Raw genomic sequence first — 19,700 nt, 5'->3', positions numbered from 1 at the left:
CGGGTTACATCATGTTGGCCAGGCTGGCCTTGAACTCCTGACCTCAGGTAATCTGCCTGCTTCGGCCTCCCAAAGTGCTGGTATTACAGGCGTGAGCCACCGTGCCTGGCCAATAATTTTCAGAGGTAAAACTAACGTATTTATTATCTACCATTAAAGACCCAGGAGAACTTTAGTAGCTGGGAATCCCACTGGTTGTCCCAGCTGAGGTGCAATATTATCTTTTACCGTCTTTACCTTACGATAGCGGATATGGTGTTAATAAATGATTAGAATACTGCTTTATGAGCAGGAAATAATGTAATCATTTTCACCCTATCAGAAATAATAAAATGTTTTCTGCATGAGCAGATATTTTTCATGATTTGTTGGTGTTTAAAAATGTTTTCAGAATTATGAAGATACCATTATCTGTAGTTTAGGAAAACTACGACTCACTTTAAAAGAAAAAAAAAGTTTTAAGTGCCTGCCCTTAGAAAACATGGTTCCCAAGAACACACTTCCGGTACTCGAGATGATGACTTCCCTTGAACTCCCATTCTGTAAGACGGATAACGCGTTGGCCCTTAAGAAAGATGGCATATTTCCGCCTTCTCTGCCCCCTTCCAAGATGGCTGCCCCAATGTACTCTTGGGACCTTGCCTGGCGCCTCTTCCGGGCTAGGCAGCGGGCGGGGTCCATTGAGTAAAGCCTTGCGTGCCTGCGCCCGCGACGGAGGCGCGCTTCAAAGCGCAGGCGCGGGGAGGGGGTTGGGGAGGAGGGAAAGCGGCGAGTAAGATGGAAGATGAGGAGGTCGCTGAGAGCTGGGAAGAGGCGGCAGACAGCGGGGTAAGGAGGAGCCGCCGCCCCAGGGCAGGGCCGGGCGCGACCTGGCGTGAGGGGAGCCTCCGGGGAGCGGGTCTGGAGATAGTTCTCCCCAAGGAAGGGCCCCACAAGCCGGGCTGGGGGTGGAGGAGAGGCCCCCAGTTCCTGAGTGCCGTGAAGGCCTCTTAAAGGGGCCGCGATCCATTTCTCTCCTTTCCTTTGCCTGGTGCGCCTCCCTCCGCCCACTAACGCGCGCGTCACCCGGGGCGCTCCACCCGCCACTTGGGGCCTCCTTTCCTGACCCCCCGCGCCCGCTCGCTGGCCCCAGGCCTCTGTGACTCTTTCCGACGGGCCCTGTCGCCCGAGGCACCATTTTAAAGTTCATGTGGTCTGACGGGGAGGGACACACCATGTGGGTGGGTGGGGGGGCTTGCGCAGACCCGGGACGCACGTCCGGCTTCGCAGGAAAGCGGGAGGAGGCTGCCGAGGGCGGGGGGTGGGGGGAAGTTGAGTCCTCTTTGGGCTACTCAACTCTGCTAAAATCCCCCACCATCCGTCACGGTGGGCGAGTCTGGGTTTTTTTGTCTTTCACTTTTACTCCAAGAAGAGTTTGTGGGCAGGCAGGCAGGTCTCACGGGGACACTGCCAAAGCAACCGAAAGCTCTGCGGGCAGCCCCTCTGCCACTCAGCGATCCGAGGCCCTGGGAGGGTCTAGGAGTGCGCTTGTGGGAGTCCAGGGGGAGGGGTGTGATATGTAAAACAGCCGCATTCCTGGGAAAGGAGTGGGGAGATGGACCGTTCGACTTGTTTTGGGAGTTTTTGTTTGCCTCCAGAAACTGTAGGAAAATAGTTTATCTCAAACAGGATCTGTGAATTCTCTTAGATTCGTGAATAATTTGGTCTTTTCAAAGTTTGTGGTGAAGATGGGGAGATGCCTTTTTCGTCTCCTCGTGTTCGTGTCTGTTCAATGCTGGCTCCACTGACATCCACCTTAAAGGTTTACGTGTGTGAGGAGTCGAGTGTACCAGGGTAGAGTAGGCGCTGGGTTTTTTTTCCTAAGCGCTTTTTGAGGGTGCTTGTGAGCCCTGGAAGAGGCCGGGAAATTGACCCTGGCAGCAGTCAGTGGGTGTATCTAGCTCTACGGGAATGGGGAATGTTGAAACTTGACTTTGAAGTTTTTCCGCTGGTTCAGCATTTCTCTCACGGTTGTTTATGTTTTTCCATTTAGCATAATTGAGAATTTGAAGGATTAGTTCGTTCAGAGGATATTTAGTAGCGTTCTTAATGTGACAGCCATCTTTCTTGAGTTTTGGCTTAAGTAAAGAAAGTTAAAGATTTTATAGGGAGTAACAGGTGTCAGTTGGCTCCTTGTTCATTCAGCCCGCATTTTTGAGTGTCAGCTATATGCTAGACAGTGTTCTTACCAGTAACTTTGTGCCAGAAAATGCAACATTTTCGGCACAGGCGTTTACTGCCTACCACTAATCTGAGTGAATCATCCAGACACCCCTCATGTCATCCCCTATAAAAAAGCTTGGCTTACAATTTTAATGTCATGCAAATTATACGTTTCTTGGGCATCTTGGCCTTTCTTTGGTTTTCCCCACCTGTTTCAAAGGGTCATAAGTTCCTCATGTTAGAGAAGTTGGAGGCCAATGAACAAAGATGAATAGGATTCAGCAGAAATTGGGGCTTACTTTTCTTTTTCAGAATGGTGAAGTCAATTAGAAATTAGCTAGTGCAGTCCCCCATTTAACAGCTGAATAAGCCTAGAAATGTGAGATTGAGAGACTTAGGTCTTTCTAATGCTTGTCCCGTGTTCTTTCTTTTTTCTTTTGGTTCCCGTTTTATTTAATAACTTATATGAAATATTCCAGATAAATGAAATTTAATCCTTGTCTTCCTCCTCTTTGTCCTGGTTGATCTGGAAGTAAGGTAATTTGTAACGATCGTTGCTGTTAGCAACTAGGAGCAACCAATCACGTAGATTATTCTTCTTCAAATATTTTTTAGTGAGATATTTGAAATACCTTTTGGAGAAAGGCACCTCAGATGTCACGTTGATCTTGCTTCTTACTCCTTTCAATGGTCACCACCCCTCCACCAAAGTTCTCAGCTTTTCTGTTCACTTTGATCTTTTCTTGCAAAAACTGCTCAAAATTGGTAGCATCCATGATTCCATCTTCTACGGGGTGAGTGCGATCAAGAGTGAACTTGAGATTGAGAACCTGCTGCTTTTTTTTGCCCCCCTTCACCAGAGGCTTTTTCACAGGAACCATGGCAGCAGCGGAGGCAGAAAGCCAGTGTTCTTTCTACTATCCTTTACTTTAGTAATATCCTTTAAAAATGTACCACAGCCAGGTGCTGTGGCTCACACCTGTAATCCCAGCACCGTGGAAGGCTGAGGTGGGTGGATCACGCGAGGTCAGGAGTTTGAGACCAGCCTGGCCAACATAATGAAACCTCATCTCTACTAAAAATACAAAAATTAACCGGATGTGATGGCACATACCTGTAATCCCAGCTACTTGGGAGGCTAAGGCAGGAGAATTGCTTGAACCTGGGAGGCGGAGGTTGCAGTGAGCTGAGATCATGCCATTGCACTGCAGCCTAGGCAACAAGAGTGAAACTCCGTCTCAAAAAAAAAAAAAAGTACAGAAGTGGAACACAAACTTTGCCTTATTGGCATCATGAACACCTCTGCCAAAATGCAGGTTCTCTAATATATCTTATTTAATTGAATCCTTGAAACAACCTGTTGAGGCATTGTCCTCCTTTTATAGACAAGGAAATGGAGGTTTCGCACAAGATCACACAGATAATAAGTGGGGGAAGCTGGGATTTGATCCCAAGCCTATCTGATTTCAAGGCTGGGGTTTTTTTTCTCTAGCATTTTGCTGCTCCCTCTCTACCTGGGGACATGTGGAAATTTGCAAATTGGGTGTTCTTTCTTTTCCTTTCCTTTTTTTTTTTCTTTTTCTTTTTTTTTTTTTTTTTTTGAGACAAGGTCTTACTCCATTGCCCAAGCTGGAGTGCAGTGGCTCAATCTCATCTCACTGCAACCTCCACCTCCCAGGTTCAAGCGATTCTCCTGCTTCAGCCTCCCGAGTAGCTGGGATCACAAGGCGCCTGCCACCACGCCCAGCTAATTTTTGTATTTTTAGTAGAGACGGGGTTTCACCATGTTGGCCAGGCTGGTCTCGAACTCCTGGCCTCAAGTGGTCCTTCTGCCTTGAGCTCCCAAAGTGCTGGGATTACAGGCATGAGCCACTGCACCTGGCCTTTTGTTGTTGTTGTTGTTTGTTTGTTTGTTTGTTTTTTGAGATGGGGTTGCCCAGGCTAGGCTGGAACTCCTGGGCCTCCCAGTAGATCGTAGGCATGTGCCACTGGGCCTGGCAGCTTTCATTTAAGAAAATATATATATATTTATTTATTTATTTATTTATTTATTTATTTATTTATTTACTTTAGATACAGGGTCTCAGTTTCCTAGGCTGAGTGCAGTGGCATAATCATAGCTTACTGCAACCTTGAATTCTTGGGCTCTAGCAGTCCTCCCGCCTCAGCCTCCCAGAGTTCTGGGATTACAGGCATGAGCCATCGCCCTCAGCCACCTTTCATTTTTAACAGTTTGTCCGGGCTTATATTTGAACGCTGTCTTGAATTTGATTCCCTTTTCACATTTCACAAAGGTTCTTGTGAATATGCACTTTTGAAAGAGGGGAGCCGGGGAGATGATATGTCGACATCATTGGGAAACCAACTGACTGCAGGCTATACATGTCTTTCGTACATAGGCAATTGTATATGTAAGAGTCTTGGCTTCAGGTGATCCCCTCTTCCTACTGGTAATGAGCTTTGAATACCCTATTCCAAAAAACAAAAGCTGGGTGAAGACTAGTAACCTAAATGTGAGTATTGAAACTCCACAAAAATCTAGAGGCAGTTCTAATCCTTGAAAGTAAAGGATTTTGGAGATACCTGCCCTCCAACACCACAAGAAAATTTTTTTCTTTTTTCTTTTTCTTTGAGACAGGGTCTTGCTCTGTTGCCCAGGCTACGGTGCAGTGGAGAACACTCACTGCAGTCTCAGGCAATTTCCTCCTCAAGCAATCTCCGCCTGCCTCAGCCTCCCAAGGTGCTGGGATTACAGGTGTGAGCCACCATGCCCAGCCAAAAATTTTTTGACATCATGTAGAATTTCTCCCCTCCCTTCCCCTCCCCCTTCCTCCCCCCCTTCCCCTCCCTTCCACTGCTCCGCTCCCTCCCTTCCTTTCTTTTCTTTTTCCTTTTTTTTTTTTTTTTTGAGACAGAGTCTTCCTCTGTCGCCCAGGCTGGAGTGCAGTGGCACGATCTCTGCTCACTGCAAGCTCCGCCTCCCGGGTTCACACCATTCTCCTGGCTCAGCCTCCGGAGTAGCTGGTACTGCTAAGTGCCCGCCACTACGCCCAGCTAATTTTTTGTATTTTTAGTAGAGACGGAATTTCACCGTGTTAGCCAGGATAGTCTCGATCTCCTGACCTCGTGATCCGCACGCCTCGGCCTCCCAAAGTGCTGGGATTACAGGCGTGAGCCATTGCGCCCAGCCTCTTTCTTAATACAGAGGAGGGTCTTGCTCTGTTGCCAAGGTTGGAGCGCGGTGGTGGAAATACAGCACACGCCTGTGGACCCAGCTACTCAGGACACTGCAGCCTCAGCCTCCTGAGTAGCTGGGTCCACAGGCGTATACCACTATGTGCCTGGCTAATTTAAAACAATTTTTTTTGTAGACACAGGGTCTTGCCGTGCTGCCCAGACTGGAAGAATTTTTTTGTATGTGAGTCATCTGAGGTCATTGTTTCCTGTATAGCTTCCGAATTCTAAGTATCAAGTCCTATTGTGTCATTTAGAGAAAGATTGACTGAGAAGTCCCTCACATATTCTGTAAATAGGTTTTTTGCTTTTAGTTAGTATGGCAAACACTTTTTTCTTTTTCTTTTCTTTCTTTTTTTTTTTTTTTTTGAGACAGGGTTTCGTCCTACATCCCCCATTGTTTTTTTTTTTTTTTGAGACGGAGTCTCGCTCTGTCGCCCAGGCTGGAGTGCAGTGGCCGGATCTCAGCTCACTGCAAGCTCCGCCTCCCGGGTTCACGCCATTCTCCTGCCTCAGCCTCCCGAGTAGCTGGGACTACAGGCGCCCGCCACCTCGCCCGGCTAGTTTTTTTTGTATTTTTTAGTAGAGATGGGGTTTCACCGTGTTAGCCAGGATGGTCTCGATCTCCTGACCTCGTGATCCACCCGCCTCGGCCTCCCAAAGTGCTGGGATTACAGGCTTGAGCCACCACGCCCGGCCATCCCCCATTGTTTAAGACAATCAATAAAATATGCCAGGCGTGGCCGGGCGCGGTGGCTCAAGCCTGTAATCCCAGCACTTTGGGAGGCCGAGACGGGCGGATCACGAGGTCAGGAGATCGAGACCATCCTGGCTAACACGGTGAAACCCCGTCTCTACTAAAAAAATACAAAAAACTAGCCGGGTGAGGTGGCGGACGCCTGTAGTCCCAGCTACTCGGGAGGCTGAGGCAGGAGAATGGCGTGAACCCGGGAGGCGGAGCTTGCAGTGAGCTGAGATCCGGCCACTGTACTCCAGCCTGGGCGACAGAGCAAGACTCCGTCTCAAAAAAAAAAAAAAAAAAAAATGCCAGGCGTGGTGGCTCACGCCTGTAATCCCAGCACTTTGGGAGGCCGAGGCGGACAGATCACCTGAGGTCAGGAGTTCAAGACCAGCCTGGCCAACATGGTGAAACCCCGTCTCTACTAAAAATACAAAAATTAGCTGGGCATGGTGGTGGGTACCTGTAATCCCAGCTACTCGGGAGGCTGAGGCAGGAGAATCTCTTGAACCTGGGAGGTGGAGGTTGCAGTGAGCAGAGATCATCAAGCCTGGGCGACAGAGTGAGACTCTGTCTTAAAAACACACACACACACACACACACACACACACACATACACACAAAGAGGCCTAGTTCATAGTGCTGCTAATGAGCTAACCCAGCTAGGGGAAGGCAGCAGATGATACATACATGTAATTGGACCAGTGGTTATTATAAAGCATTGACAACCTCTCTGGTTTCCCTATATCTTGCAAGTTTCCTTTTATTCTTTTTCTCAAGGTCAAGGCATGTAGCTAGAAACTGCATCTTGAGTAAGTTAAAGGATGACTGGATTTCTGGATTAAGAATTGAAATTTATGTTTACTTCCTACCCCCATGAGCTAGTTATCCAAACATTGCCCCATCAGTGATGCTGGATGGTGTATGAGTCCATAGGAAGGTGTCATTAAACATTAAATAACTATTGCATACCAGGCATGGAGGCCCAGTTTAGTGGGGGAGTCAGATCCAGCAACACCTTCAGGAAGAGGCATAAGTGGGGTACCATGGCTGGATCAGAGAAGGTCTTATAGAGAAGAGGATGCCTAAGTTAAGATTTGAAAGATCAGTTGAATTAAGCAATGGTAAGTCTGGGAGTGGCAGGTAGAGTGTAGGGCCAAAGCAGGCATGGATGAGGAGGCCGAGAGACAAATATGCAGCATTGGGAGGGCTACAAGTATTTCCTTCTGGCTGAAGGGGAGAGGGTTGGCAGGGTTGAGTGGAAAGAGATGAGACCACAGAGGTATGTAGGGGCCAGACTGGGAAAGGCTTCTTGGTACTTGGTTCTGGAAGCTTGAACTGTGTTCTGAAAGTGCAAGGAGCTTTGAACTTTTTTTTTTTTTTTTTTTTTTTAGTAGAAGCATGATATAGCTAGAGTTATTTATTTATTTTTAAAATTTTTTGTCAGGCACGGTGGCTCACGCCTGTAATCCCAGCACTTTGGGAGGCTGAGGCAGGTGGATCACCTGAGGTCGGGAGTTTGAGACCAGCTTGACCAACATGGAGAAACTCTGTCTCTACTAAAAATACAAAATTAGCCAGGTGTGGTGGTGCATGCCTGTAATCCCAGCTACTCGGGAGGCCAAGGCAGGAGGATTGCTTGAACCTGGGAGGTGCAGGTTGCGGTGAGCCAAGATCGTGCCATTGCACTCCAGCCGGGGCAACAAGAGCGAAACTCCATCTCAAAAAAAAAAAAAATTTTTTTTTTTTTTTGAGACAGGGTCTCACTCTGTCACCCAGGCTGAGCGCAGTGGTGCGATGATGGCTCACTGCAGTCTCGACCTCCCAGGCTCAAGTGATCCTCCCACTTCAACCTCAACCTCCTGAGTAGCTGGGACTACAGGTGTGCGCCACCACACCTGATTATTTTTGATTTTTTGTAGAGACAGGGTCTCACCATGTTGCCCGTGTTGGTCTTGAATGTCTGGACATAAGCGATTCTCCCGTTTCAGCCTCCCAGAGTGCTGGGATTGCAGGTGTGAGCCACCACACCCGGCCCGTAGTTAGATTAAATTCAGGAGATCAGAATTTTGATTTTCTTCTCTTTCTTTGGAGAAGAGGCCATTCTCCCCAAAATGTGACTGCCACTTCACTCTGGGGTCCCCAGTGCTTCCTGTAGCTGCTGCTGTTTTGGAACATGTACAACAAAACAACAAAAAAGGCTATGTGTAGTGGGAAAAACAGATCAGTTAGTTTGAGGCTATCTGTGCTGATTTCTTTATGTCTGTCAGTTTAGTAAAAAGAAGGCATTTAAGATTTGTGGTATCACAGAAAGCACAGTTCCAGATATACCATGCCTAAAGGGGCCACCTTTCAGCTGGTGCTAGTCTTTTTGGAAAGGTTGAGCCTTATGGACTGTGTTGTCCTCAGAAGGGGCTTTCTGTGAAGCAGTTGGGCAATTTAGTCATGATTCTGCTGAGCAGTCTGTCCCTGGAACTCTGGAAAAAGGTTGGTTTCACTGTGGCTTCAAAGAAAGGAGGATAATGAGCTTTTCACTAGTAACTTCTCAGCCCTTTTTTCATTGTCTGCATGGGAGGGCCTGTTCCCAGCGTGCTCTGGGTATCAAGAGAGCTGCCATGGTTGCTGTGGGCTAGAAATTCCAGCAATCACAGGCCTTCTTGTTTTTACTTCTGTGACAGGAGAGGATTTAGCGCATCTTTCTAAAACTGTTGGTACAGTCTTGCAGAGAAAAGTCATGGTTGTCTAGGTCTGATGACTCAAAACATTCCAGGGGCCAGCCCTTTGCAGTTTCCACCTCCCCACTGCTGTGGGCCCCCAACAGCTAGCATCAGTTTCTGGCTGTATCAGGTAGCTAGCCTCTACAAGGTGTGTTCTGTCAGGAAAACTACTGACCTGTTGGTTTCCTAGGAGAAGGTTGAGTTTAGCTACTTAAATCTGTGGCCAAAGTATTAAAAAAAAAAAAAATTAATGTAGTAACCATAGAGATTTCTCTTCTTGAGTGTTTTTGTTTTGTTTTGTTTTGTTTTGAGACGGAGTCTAGCTCTGTCGCTGAGGCTGGAGTGCAGTGGCACGATCTCGGCTCGCTGCAACCTCTGCCTCCCGGGTTCAAGTGATTCTCCTGCCTCAGCCTCCCAAGTAGCTGGGATTACAGGTGCCCGCCACCACACCCAGCCAATTTTTGTATTTTTAGTAGAGATGGGGTTTCACTGTTGGCCAGGCTCGTCTCAAACTTGTGACCTCGTGATCTGCCCGCCTTGGCCTCCCAAAATGCTGGGATTACAAGCGTGAGCCACCGCGCCCGGCCTTTGAGTGTTTTTCTTTTTTTTTTTTTTGAGACGGAGTCTGGCTCTGTCACCCAGGCTGGAGTGCAGTGGCGCGATCTCGGCTCACTGCAAGCTCCGCCTCCCGGGTTTACGCCATTCTCCTGTCTCAGCCTCCCGAGTAGCTGGGACTACAGGCGCCCGCCACCTCGCCCGGCTAGTTTTTTGTATTTTTTTATTAGAGACGGGGTTTCACCGTGTTAGCCAGGATGGTCTCGATCTCCTGACCTCGTGATCCGCCCGTCTCGGCCTTCCAAAGTGCTGGGATTACAGGCTTGAGCCACCGCGCCCGGCCGAGTGTTTTTCTTAAAACTTTGCTCCTACCAAGCATCCTTCTCTTTAACATCTAGCTCTGTGCAGGATATTAAGGTAAAATCATGCCCCACAGAAATTAGCAACAAACCCCAATAGTCTGTATGGAGACAGATCATTTTTTTTTCTTTTTTTTTGGGAAGGAGTTTCTCTGTTGCCCAGGCTAGAGTGCAGTGGCGCAATTTCTGCTCACTGAACCTCTGCCTTACGGGTTCAAGCAATTCTCATGCCTCACCCTCCCAAGTAGTTGGGACGACAGGCGCGTGTCACCATGCCCGACTAATGTTTTGTATTTCAGTAGAGATGGGTTTCATCATGTTGTCCAGGCTGGTCCGGAACTCCTGAGCTCAGGCAATCTGCCCACATCAGCTTCCCAAACTGTTAGGATTACAGGCATGAGCCACCGCACCCATTCCGAGACAGAGAATCTTGTCCCTGACAGTGAGACACTTCAAAATGCCCCTCACAGTAGTAAGCCAGCCCCTCCCCCCAACAAACTCGTTCCCTTGTAAAAGGAATACAGGAAATAACAGTCATATCTTTCTAAAAGAAATAATAAATATGTACAGCTAAAATTGCATTCTTCAGGGGCCATGGTGATTAGATGAGATTGTATAGAAGGAAAGTATGACTTGAGTCTGGAAAGGTCAGGACTGTCACCACTCTTCATTGACCTTGAGAACAATTTCCAGCCCAGCCCTTCCTAGCTTATAAAAACATTTGTGACCTTCGATATGTCAGTAGTGTTTCTGCTATCTAGTTGTTCATCTCACTGGCAAGCAAGAGCTGAGCCTGTGGGAAGCTCCCAAGTCCCTCAGGCCCTTTTTGAAAGAGCTTCTAAGATATATGTTGTACGGCTGCGTACAGCCCAGAGGGAGTGCATTTTTACAGTCATTATCAGTGACCTTGCGAAGTGTAGGCGCTATTATTCCTGGTCCCGGGGAGGAAATGTGGGTCGGTCCAGCCCCCACTGTTAGGCCTTGCTGGCCTGAGCCCACACCCTTCAGGGACATTTTTTGGAGCAGTTTGTTTACATTTGCTTCTCACCAGATAATTAACTAGTTAAGTGCTTTAGGATGCTTAGTTGCTAGTTCCTTTGAAGCATTTCATTTGTTTTCACCTGGGATTGACCTCCTGCCTCCTAGCCTGGATGAGCTCATAAACTGTGCATCTCTGAGAAGTTTGAACTCAGTCCTCAAGAGCCAAGCGATAATCCTGCTGACAGTCATGATACTAAGAACAGTGACTACAAGTGAGATGCTGGTCGAAATCTTGATCATAAATGAGAAATAACTTTTTAACATTGGCCAAGTGGAAAAAGATAATATAAATAATTTTGGGTTGGGTCCATTGGGTCACGCCTGTAATCCCAGCACTTTGGGAGGCCGAAGGCTGAAGTGCAGTGGCACAGTCTCGGCTCACTGCAACTTCCGCCTCCCGGGTTCAAACGATTCTCCTGCCTCAGCCTCCCAAGTAGCTGGGGTTACAGGCATCTGCCACCACGCCTGGCTAATTTTTGTATTTTCAGTAGAGACAGGGTTTCACCATGTTGGCCAGGCTGGTCTGGAACTCCTGACCTCAAGCACTCCAGCCTGGGTGACAGAGCAAGACTCTGTCTCTAAACAAGCAAACAAACAAAGTTGCTCAGGATTTTTAGATGGAGGGGTCGGTGGTCTTTCCTTGTTACCCCGACTGATCTGGAACTCATGGCTTCAAGCGATCCTCCCACCTCAGCCTCCTGCTGAGTAGCTGGGAGTACAGATGCATGAACCATTGCACCCAGCCGGCAGGATTTTAAAATATTGAACTTGAATGCCTTTACTGGGTGTTGATTGTACTCTGCTGTCCTGTCCTCTGCTCTCTCCTGCAATCCTCATTTACCTATTGTTACCTCTTGTGTTCCATCCTGCCTGCTTTAGCCATTTGGGCTTGGAGGCATTGTGTTTGCCGCCCCTGCTGAGTGCTAGCGATTCTAACTGGGATTTGATGAGGGCACCCTTGGGTGTTAAAGTGAAATCTGGTGGATAAGGGTAATAGTGTCTTTGTTTCATCCTCCAGAGTCAGTAATGCCTGATATTTCCTTTGGGAGAGGAGCCTTGCAGTCATGATAAAAGGTAGCAAGAGTGGCTCATACCCGTAATCCCAGCACTTTGGGAAGCTGAGGCGGGTGGATTGCCTGAGGTCAGGAGTTCGAGACCAGTCTGGCCAACATGGTGAAACCCCATCACTACTAAAAATACAAAAAAATTAGCCAGACGTGGTGGTCTGTGCCTGTAATCTCAGCTACTCAGGAGGCTGAGGCAGGGGAATTGCTTGAACTAGGGAGGCAGAGGTTGCAGTTAGCCAAGATCACCACAAAGTGATACTCTGTTTCCAAAAAAAAAAAAAAAAAAGCAAGAAAGGTTAGGTTCCCTCTGCCAGTTAATGGTCTACTTTTCTCCATCAATGGCAATAGGCGAGAAAATTGGGATTTAAATGCCTGCTCTGATTTTTGGGCAAATCACTACCTACCCTTCTGTCCACATCATTCTCCTAATTTGTAAAACTGAATAGAATTTGCCTTGCCTGGTAGTGAGAGTTAAAACACTTAGTAAAGCGTCATTCACAGGTGGATGTTGGAGCCGAGAATGCCATTGCTGAGTGTGAAGGCATTGTTCCCGGCTCTCCAGCCACTCACAGTGTAGCCTCTGTCTGGTTTGGGTTCAGGGTTCCTAAGATTGGCTGAAGGGTTACTTTCTTGCTGCTCCTGAGGACTAACATACTCTCTCTTCTGAGAGTTGTATTGCTTAGTGTTGTACGAAAACCAATAGGGAGAAGCATTTACAGAAACACAGAGAAAGCAGGAGCCCCATTAGGTTGGACCCCATTTTATTTCCAGGGCAAGACTCTTCACCATTACATCTGCCTGTCCTGTTACTTTCAGGTATGGGCTGAATGTATCCCCCCAGCATGGAGACAGTTCTTGAAGAGGCACTCAAAACAATACATTGTCTCAAGATAGCATCTGCAAAGTTTTTGAGGCTTTCTAGCCTGGGATACATCTAAACTGCTAGGCCTGGTTGCTGCTGAAGAATTATTTCCCTTTGGCAACTCCTTTTTTTTTTTTTTTTTTTTTTTTTTTGAGATAGAGTCTTGCTCTGTCGCCCAGGCTGGAGTGCAGTGGTGTGATCAGCTCACTGCAACCTCCACCTCCCAGGTTTGAGCAAATTCTCCTGCCTCAGCCTTCCGAGTAGCTGGAATTACAGGCACCGGCCACTGTGACACTTGGCTAATTTTTGTATTTTTGTAAGAGATGGAGTTTCACCATATTGGCCAGTCTGGTCTTAAACTCTTGACCTCCGGTGATCCACCCACATCAGCCTCCCAAAGTGTTGGGATTACAGGTATGAGCCACCGTGCTTTTGGCAACTTCTTTATAGCTTTAAACTCGGAGCCTTGGAAGTCAGCTGTTTTTGTCTGTTACTGCTATAGGCCTTAGGAAACCTGGGCTTGCGCTGACCTGGCCTGAGGTGTAGCAGCAGGCGGAATGGTCAGCCCTTATCCTTTTTTATTTTTTGAGACAGAGTCTTGCCGGCTGGAGTGCAGTGGCACAATCTCGGCTCATAACACCCTCCACCCTCCGGGTTCAAGCAGTTCTCCTGCCTTAGCTTCCCGAGTAGCTGGGATTACAGGCACGTGCTACCACGCCCAGCTAATTTTTCTATTTTTGGTAGAGAGGAGGTTTTGCCATTTTGACCAGGCTAGTCTCAAACTCCTGACCTCAGGGGATCCACCTGCCTCGGCCTCCCAAAGTGTTGAGATTGCAGGCGTGAGCCACTGCACTGCTTTATTAGTTCCTGATACCACCTGTCTGCCATTCTCCTGAACTTTTTCGCTTCCCCTTCTTGAGATTTAGGGTTCAGTTCTATCACTTACTAGTTGTGCATAGTTGTGCAGTCATAGGCAAATCACTTAATTTCTGGGTATGCAGCAAGGCTGTTGGACCACCCACGGGTTGTAGCGAAGATTAGAGGTGGTAAAGGGAGGACATAATACCTATTTTTTGGCCAAGAAATGCCTAAGGCAGCCTTAGCTCTTATTTTGAATATGGATAGTGTCATTTGTCAACTGGATCCAGATATATCCAGTTCAAATTCTGGCTCCACCTCATTCTAGCTGTGGAACCATGGTCAAATTATATAACCTATCTGAATTGATTCCTCTTCATTTGTAAAATCGAGATATATCTATAAAATCCTGTTTCTTTAAGTTTTTTTTTTTTTCTTTTTTTTGAGACAGAGTCTCACTCTGTTGCCCAGGCTGGAGTGCAGTGGTGCAGTCTTGGCTCACTGCAACCTCTGCCTCTCGGGTTCAAGCAGTTCTCCTGCCTCAGCCTTCCGGTGCCAGTCACCACACCCCGCTGATTTTTTGTATTTTTAGTAGAGACCGGGTTTCACTATGTTGGCCAGGCTGGTGATTGTTCTTTAATTTGTGTGTTGGGTACTATTTTAGACACTGGACAAATGCAGTGAATGAAGTTTCTGCTCTCATAAGGCTGACTTTCTACTGGGGAAAGATGGACAATAAACAATAAGTGTTTTATGTACCACTCAATAATGAAAAGTAAAACAGATTAAGGGTCTTAGAAAGTGACTGTGGTGGAATTGCCATCTTACAAAAAAGGTCAGAGGCAGGCAAGGTGGTGCGTGGCTGTATTCCCATCTACTCGGGAGACTGAGGCAGGAGGATCGCTTGAGGACAGGAGTTTGAGACCAGCCTGAGCAACATAGAGAGATGCTCATCTCTTTTGTTCATTTATTTTTGAGATGGAATCTCACTCTGTCACCCAGGCTGGAGTGCAGTGGCATGATCTCAGCTCACTGCAACCTCCTCCCAGGTTCAAGCGATCCTCCTGCCTCAACCTCCCAAGCAGCTGGGATTACAAGCATGTGCCACCTGGCTTTTTTTTTTTTTTTTTTTTTGAGATGGAGTTTCGCTCATGCTTCCCAGGCTGCTGGAGTGCAGTGGCATAATCGCAGGTTACCACAACCTCCGCCTCCCAGGTTCAAGTGGTTCTCCTGCCTCAGCCTCCCAAGTAGCTGGAATTACAGGCACATGCCACCACGCCTGGCTAATTTTGTATTTTCAGTAGAGACGGGGTTTCTCCATGTTGGTCAGTCTGGTCTCGAACTCCCGAACTCAGGTGATCTGCCCACCTCGGGCTCCCAAAGTGCTGGGATTACAGATGTGAGCCACCGCGCTTGGCTACCTGGCTAATTTTTGTATTTGTAGACACGGGGTTTTACCATGTTGACCAGGCTGGTCTCAAACTCCTGAGCTCAAGCAATCCGCCTGCCTTGGCCTTCCAAAGTGCTGGGATTACAGATGTCAGCCATGGCACCCAGCACCTCACCTTTTTTTTTTTTTTTTTAAAGAAAAAATAGCTGGGCATGGTGGCACGTGCCTGTAATCCCAGCTGCTCAGGAGGCCGAGGCAGATTGCTTGAGTCCAGGAAGTCAAGGCTACAGTGAGCTATGATTACATCACTGCACTCCAGCCTGGGCAGCAGAGCCAGACCCTGTCTCATTTAAAAACAAAAAACAAAAAAGTCCGGGCACGGTGGCTCACGCCTGTAATCCCAACACTCTGGGAGGCCGAGACGGGCGGATCACAAGGTCAGGAGATTGAGACCATCCTGGCTAACATGGTGAAACCCCGTCTCTATAAAAATACAAAAAATTAGCTGGGCGTGGTGGCGGGTGCCTGTAGTCCCAGCTACTCGGGAGGCTGAGGCAGGAGAATGGCGTGAACCCGGGAGGCGGAGCTTGCAGTGAGCCGAGATCGCGCCACTGCACTCCAGCCTGGGCAACGAGCCAGACTCCATCTCAAAAAAAAAAAAAAGAAGAAAACGAAAAAACTAGCCAGGTGTGGTGGCACATGTCTATAATCCCAGCTGCTCAGGAGACCGAGGCAGAAGGATCACTTGAAGGATCACTTGAGTCCGAGAGTGTGAGGCTGCAGTGAGCTGTGATTGCACCATTGCACTGTAGTTTGAGCAACAGAGCAAGAACTTGTTTCTTAAAAATAATAAAAGTAAAAAATAATGTTGGACGTGGTGGCTCACACCTGTAATCCCAGCACTTTGGGAGGCCGGGGTGGGTGGATTACTTGAGGTCAGGAGTTCGACAGCCTGGCCAACATGGTGAAAACCCATCTCTACAAAAATACAAAAAAATTAGCCAGGCTTGGTGGCGGGTGCCTGTAATCCCAGCTACTTGGGAGGCTGAGACAGGAGAATCGCTTGAACCCAGGAGGCGGAGGTTGCGGTGAGCTGAGATCGTGCCACTGAACTCCAGCTTGGGTGACAGAGCAAGACTCCATCTCAAAACAACAACAAAAAAGAAGCTGGTTGAAGTGCGTTCTAGGCAGATGGAACAGCAAATGCTAAGGCCCAGAGGCTGCAGCATGATTGTTTTGTTTGAGGAACAATGGGGCCAATGTGGTGGCCATGCTTCATCGGGGGGAGAGGTAGGAGATGAGGTCAGAGGTAGTGGATAGCCAGACTTAGTAGAGACTAGTAGACCAAGATGGATATCACCTTGAAGTAGCACCAGGAGAGGGTGCTAAGCAGGGGCTAGCATGGGTGGATTTTTTTTTTTTTCTTTTTTGAGACAGGGTCTTGTCTGTCACCCAGGCTGGAGTGCAATGGCCTGATCTCTGCTCACTGCAGCCTCCGCCTCCTGGGTTCAAGCAATCTTCCTGCCTCAGCCTCCTGAGTAGCTGGGACTACAGGTGCACACCACCATGCCCAGCTAATTTTTGTGTTTTTAGTAGAGATGGGGTTTCACCATGTTGCCCAGGCTGGTCTGGAACTCCTGACCTCAGGTGATCCACTCACCTCGGCCTCCTAAAGTGCTGGGATTACAGGCATGAGCCACTGCGCCCGGCCTAGCTTGGTTTTTAAAAGGCTAGCTCTGGCTGCTAGGTGGAAAATAAACTAGGGGCAAGGGTGGAAGCACAGAGACTGATTGGGATGCTTGTCCACCTGTCCGTTCAAGGGCTGTTGGTGTTTTGGAGCAGGATGGTAGCAACAGAAGTGTTGAAGATGCGAGATATGTTTTGAAAGTAGAACTACTAAGATCTGATGAATTAGTATGTGAAAGAGGCATTGGAGATGACTCACTCCCAAGTCCCTGAACCACTAGAAGACTGGATTTGCTGAGATGGGGTGGGTGGAGGAATGAGAGAGGAGCAGGCTTGGGTGAGTGGGTGAAATTGTGAGTTTGGTTTTGGACATGATAAATCAGGTACCTTTTGAAATCCAAATGGGAATGTTGAGTCCACAGTTGTATATCAGTGTTTACAAAGCTGAGGAACTAGATGAGATCACTTAAGCCAGCGTAGACACAGAGGAGGAGGGGTCGGGTCCACCAGCCTCAAGGGTTTGGGAGAGAGTAGGGGAGCTATCCTGTTTTAGGAGAAATCACATACAGAGTGTGGGAAGGAGAAACACACCAGGAAGGTATAAGGAAGTCAGGGGAGTGGTGTCTGGGAGGCTGAGAAAGGAAATGCTTTAATGAAGAGGATTGAGCAGTGTCCGATGCTGCTGAGAGAGGTCGAGTGAAAATGAGGATTTGGAATTTACCATTGAATTTGGCAGCAGAGGAAGTCATTGGCAACAGGGTTAAGTGGGATGGTGGGGCTTAGAGAGCTGCATTGATGTGAGGTGGTGAATGTTTTTCAGAGCAGGGCCTGAGCAGAACACTGGACACTGGGTAACTGCTAGTTGCTGCTAATGCCAGCGTGACAAACAGGGCCTACCAGACCAGTTTTTGCACATCAGTAAACAGCCTGCACCTTGAGTTCTTAAGGTGCTCCATTGACAAAAGTCGTACAGCAGGGACACATGTTTTTGTTTTGTTTTGTTTTGTTTTGAGATGGAGTCTAGCTCTGTCGGCCAGGCTGGAGTGCCGTGGAGCCATCTCAGCTTACTGCAAGCTCTGCCTCCCGGGTTTACGCCATTCTCCTGCCTCAGCCTCCCGAGTAGCTGGGACTACAGGCGCCCGCCACCTCGCCCGGCTAGTTTTTTGTATTTTTTATTAGAGACGGGGTTTCACCGTGTTAGCCAGGATGGTCTCGATCTCCTGACCTTGTGATCCGCCCGTCTCAGCCTCCCAAAGTGCTGGGATTACAGTTGTTTTGTTTTTGAGTCGAGTCTCACTCTGTCGCCCAGGCTGGAGCGCAGTGGTGTGATCTTGGCTCACTGCAAGCTCCGCCTCCTGGGTTCAGGCCATTCTCTTGCCTCAGCCTCCCAAGTAGCTGGGACTACAGGCGCCCACCACCATGCCCGGCTAATTTTTTTGTATTTTTAGTAGAGACAGGGTTTCACCGTGTTATCCAGGATGGTCTCAATCTCCTGACCTCATGATACACCCACCTTGGCCTCCCAAAGTGCTGGGATTACAGGCGTGAGCCACTGCGCCTGGCTACATGTTTTCTTTTTATGGAGTCTTGCTCTGTCGCCCAGGCTGGAGTTCTGTGGCGCAATCTTGGCTCACTGCAACCTCTGCCTCCCAGGTTCAAGCAGTTCGCCTGCCTCAGCCTCCCGAGTAGCTGGGATTACAGGCACGCGCCACCACGCCCAGCTAATTTTTGCACTTTTAGTAGAAACACAGTTTCACCGTGTTGGCCAGACTGATCTTGAACTCCTGACCTCAGGGGGTCCGCCAGCCTTGGCACTCCCAGAGTGCTGGCCTCTGTGCCCAGCCAGAACACATCTTTTTCTAAGGTTAGACTCTAAAGCAGTGTTGTCTAACAGAAGGTATGATGTGAGCCACATGGGTAATTTTTTTTTTTTTTTTTGTGAGACAATCTCTATCTGTCCCCCATGCTGGAGTACAATGGTGCAATCTTGGCTCACTGCAACCTCTGCCTCCTGGGTTCTAGTGATTCTCCTGCCTCAGCCTCCTGAGTAGCTGGAATTACAGGCGACCGCCAACACATCTGGCTAATTTTTGTATTTTTAGTAGAGACGAGGTTTTACCACATTTCTCAGGTTGGTCTCGAACTCCTGACCTCAGGTGATTCACCCACCTCAGCCTCCCAAAGACACATAGGTAATTTTATATTTTCTTTTTTTCTCTCCTCCTTCCCTCCTTCCCTCCCTCCCTCCTTCCTTCCTTCCTTCCTTCCTTCCTTCCTTCCTTCCATCCATCCTTCCTCTTCTCTTCTCTTCTCTTCTCTTCTCTTCTCTTCTCTTCTCTTCTCTTCTCTTCTCTTCTCTTCTCTTCTCTTCTCTTCTCTTTTCTTTTCTTTTCTTTCAAGAAAGGGTTCCTCTCTGTCAGATACCTGGAGTGCAGTGGCACAGTCATAGCCCACTGCTGCCTCAAACTCTTGGGCTTCAGCAGTCCTCCCACTTCAGCAGCCTCCCAAGTAGCTGGGACTACAGGTGTGTGCCACCGTGCTCAGCTAATTTTTTATTTTTTGTGGAGCTGAGGTCTATTTTCCTGTTCAGGCTGGTCTTGAACTGCTGGTTTCAAGCAGTTGTCCTCTTTCAGCCTCCCAAAATGTTGCGATTATAGGCGTGAGCCACCGCCCCAGCCTTAATTTTATATTTTCCAGAAGCAACATTTTTTAAAGTACAAAGAAACAGATGAAATTAACTTTTTTTTAAAATTTTTTTTCCTTTTTTTTTTTTTTTTTTTGAGACAGAGTCTTGCTCTGTCATCCAGGCTGGAGTGCAGTGGCACGATTTCAGCTCACTGTGACCTCCACCTCCTGGGTTCAAGCGATTCTCCTGCCTCAACCTCCCAAGTAGCTGGGATTACAGGCACCCACCACCACACCCAGCTAATTTTTGTATTTTTAGCTGGGTGCGGTGGCTCACGCCTGTAATCCCAGCACTTTGGGAGGCC

General features: G+C 48.1%; 1 protein-coding gene and 1 pseudogene across 6 annotated transcripts in view; one reads left to right on the top strand and one right to left on the bottom strand.

Moving 5' to 3' along the window:
- Window positions 1-719: 719 nt before the first annotated feature.
- The window catches only part of LOC105473233 (SUZ RNA binding domain containing 1), a 32,043-nt gene continuing 13,062 nt past the window's right edge, over window positions 720-19,700 (top strand). For 2 of the 6 annotated variants that reach the window (XM_011726933.2, XM_011726932.2), the window contains exon 1: window positions 720-828. In XM_011726933.2, the coding sequence (XP_011725235.1) occupies window positions 778-828 (51 nt within the window). In that variant the 5' untranslated portion in view covers window positions 720-777. The remainder of the gene's footprint in view (window positions 829-19,700) is intronic. The other 4 variants (XM_011726935.2, XM_011726934.2, XM_011726938.2 and 1 more) reach the window with 3 other exon arrangements.
- On the bottom strand, window positions 2,693-3,083 carry LOC105473232 (large ribosomal subunit protein eL22 pseudogene; annotated as a pseudogene).

The sequence above is a fragment of the Macaca nemestrina genome, chromosome 1, assembly GCF_043159975.1.
Source record: "Macaca nemestrina isolate mMacNem1 chromosome 1, mMacNem.hap1, whole genome shotgun sequence".
Lineage (NCBI taxonomy): Eukaryota > Metazoa > Chordata > Mammalia > Primates > Cercopithecidae > Macaca > Macaca nemestrina.
Note: the sequence above shows the minus strand (reverse complement) of the source record. Positions and strands in the feature narration are given on the sequence as shown.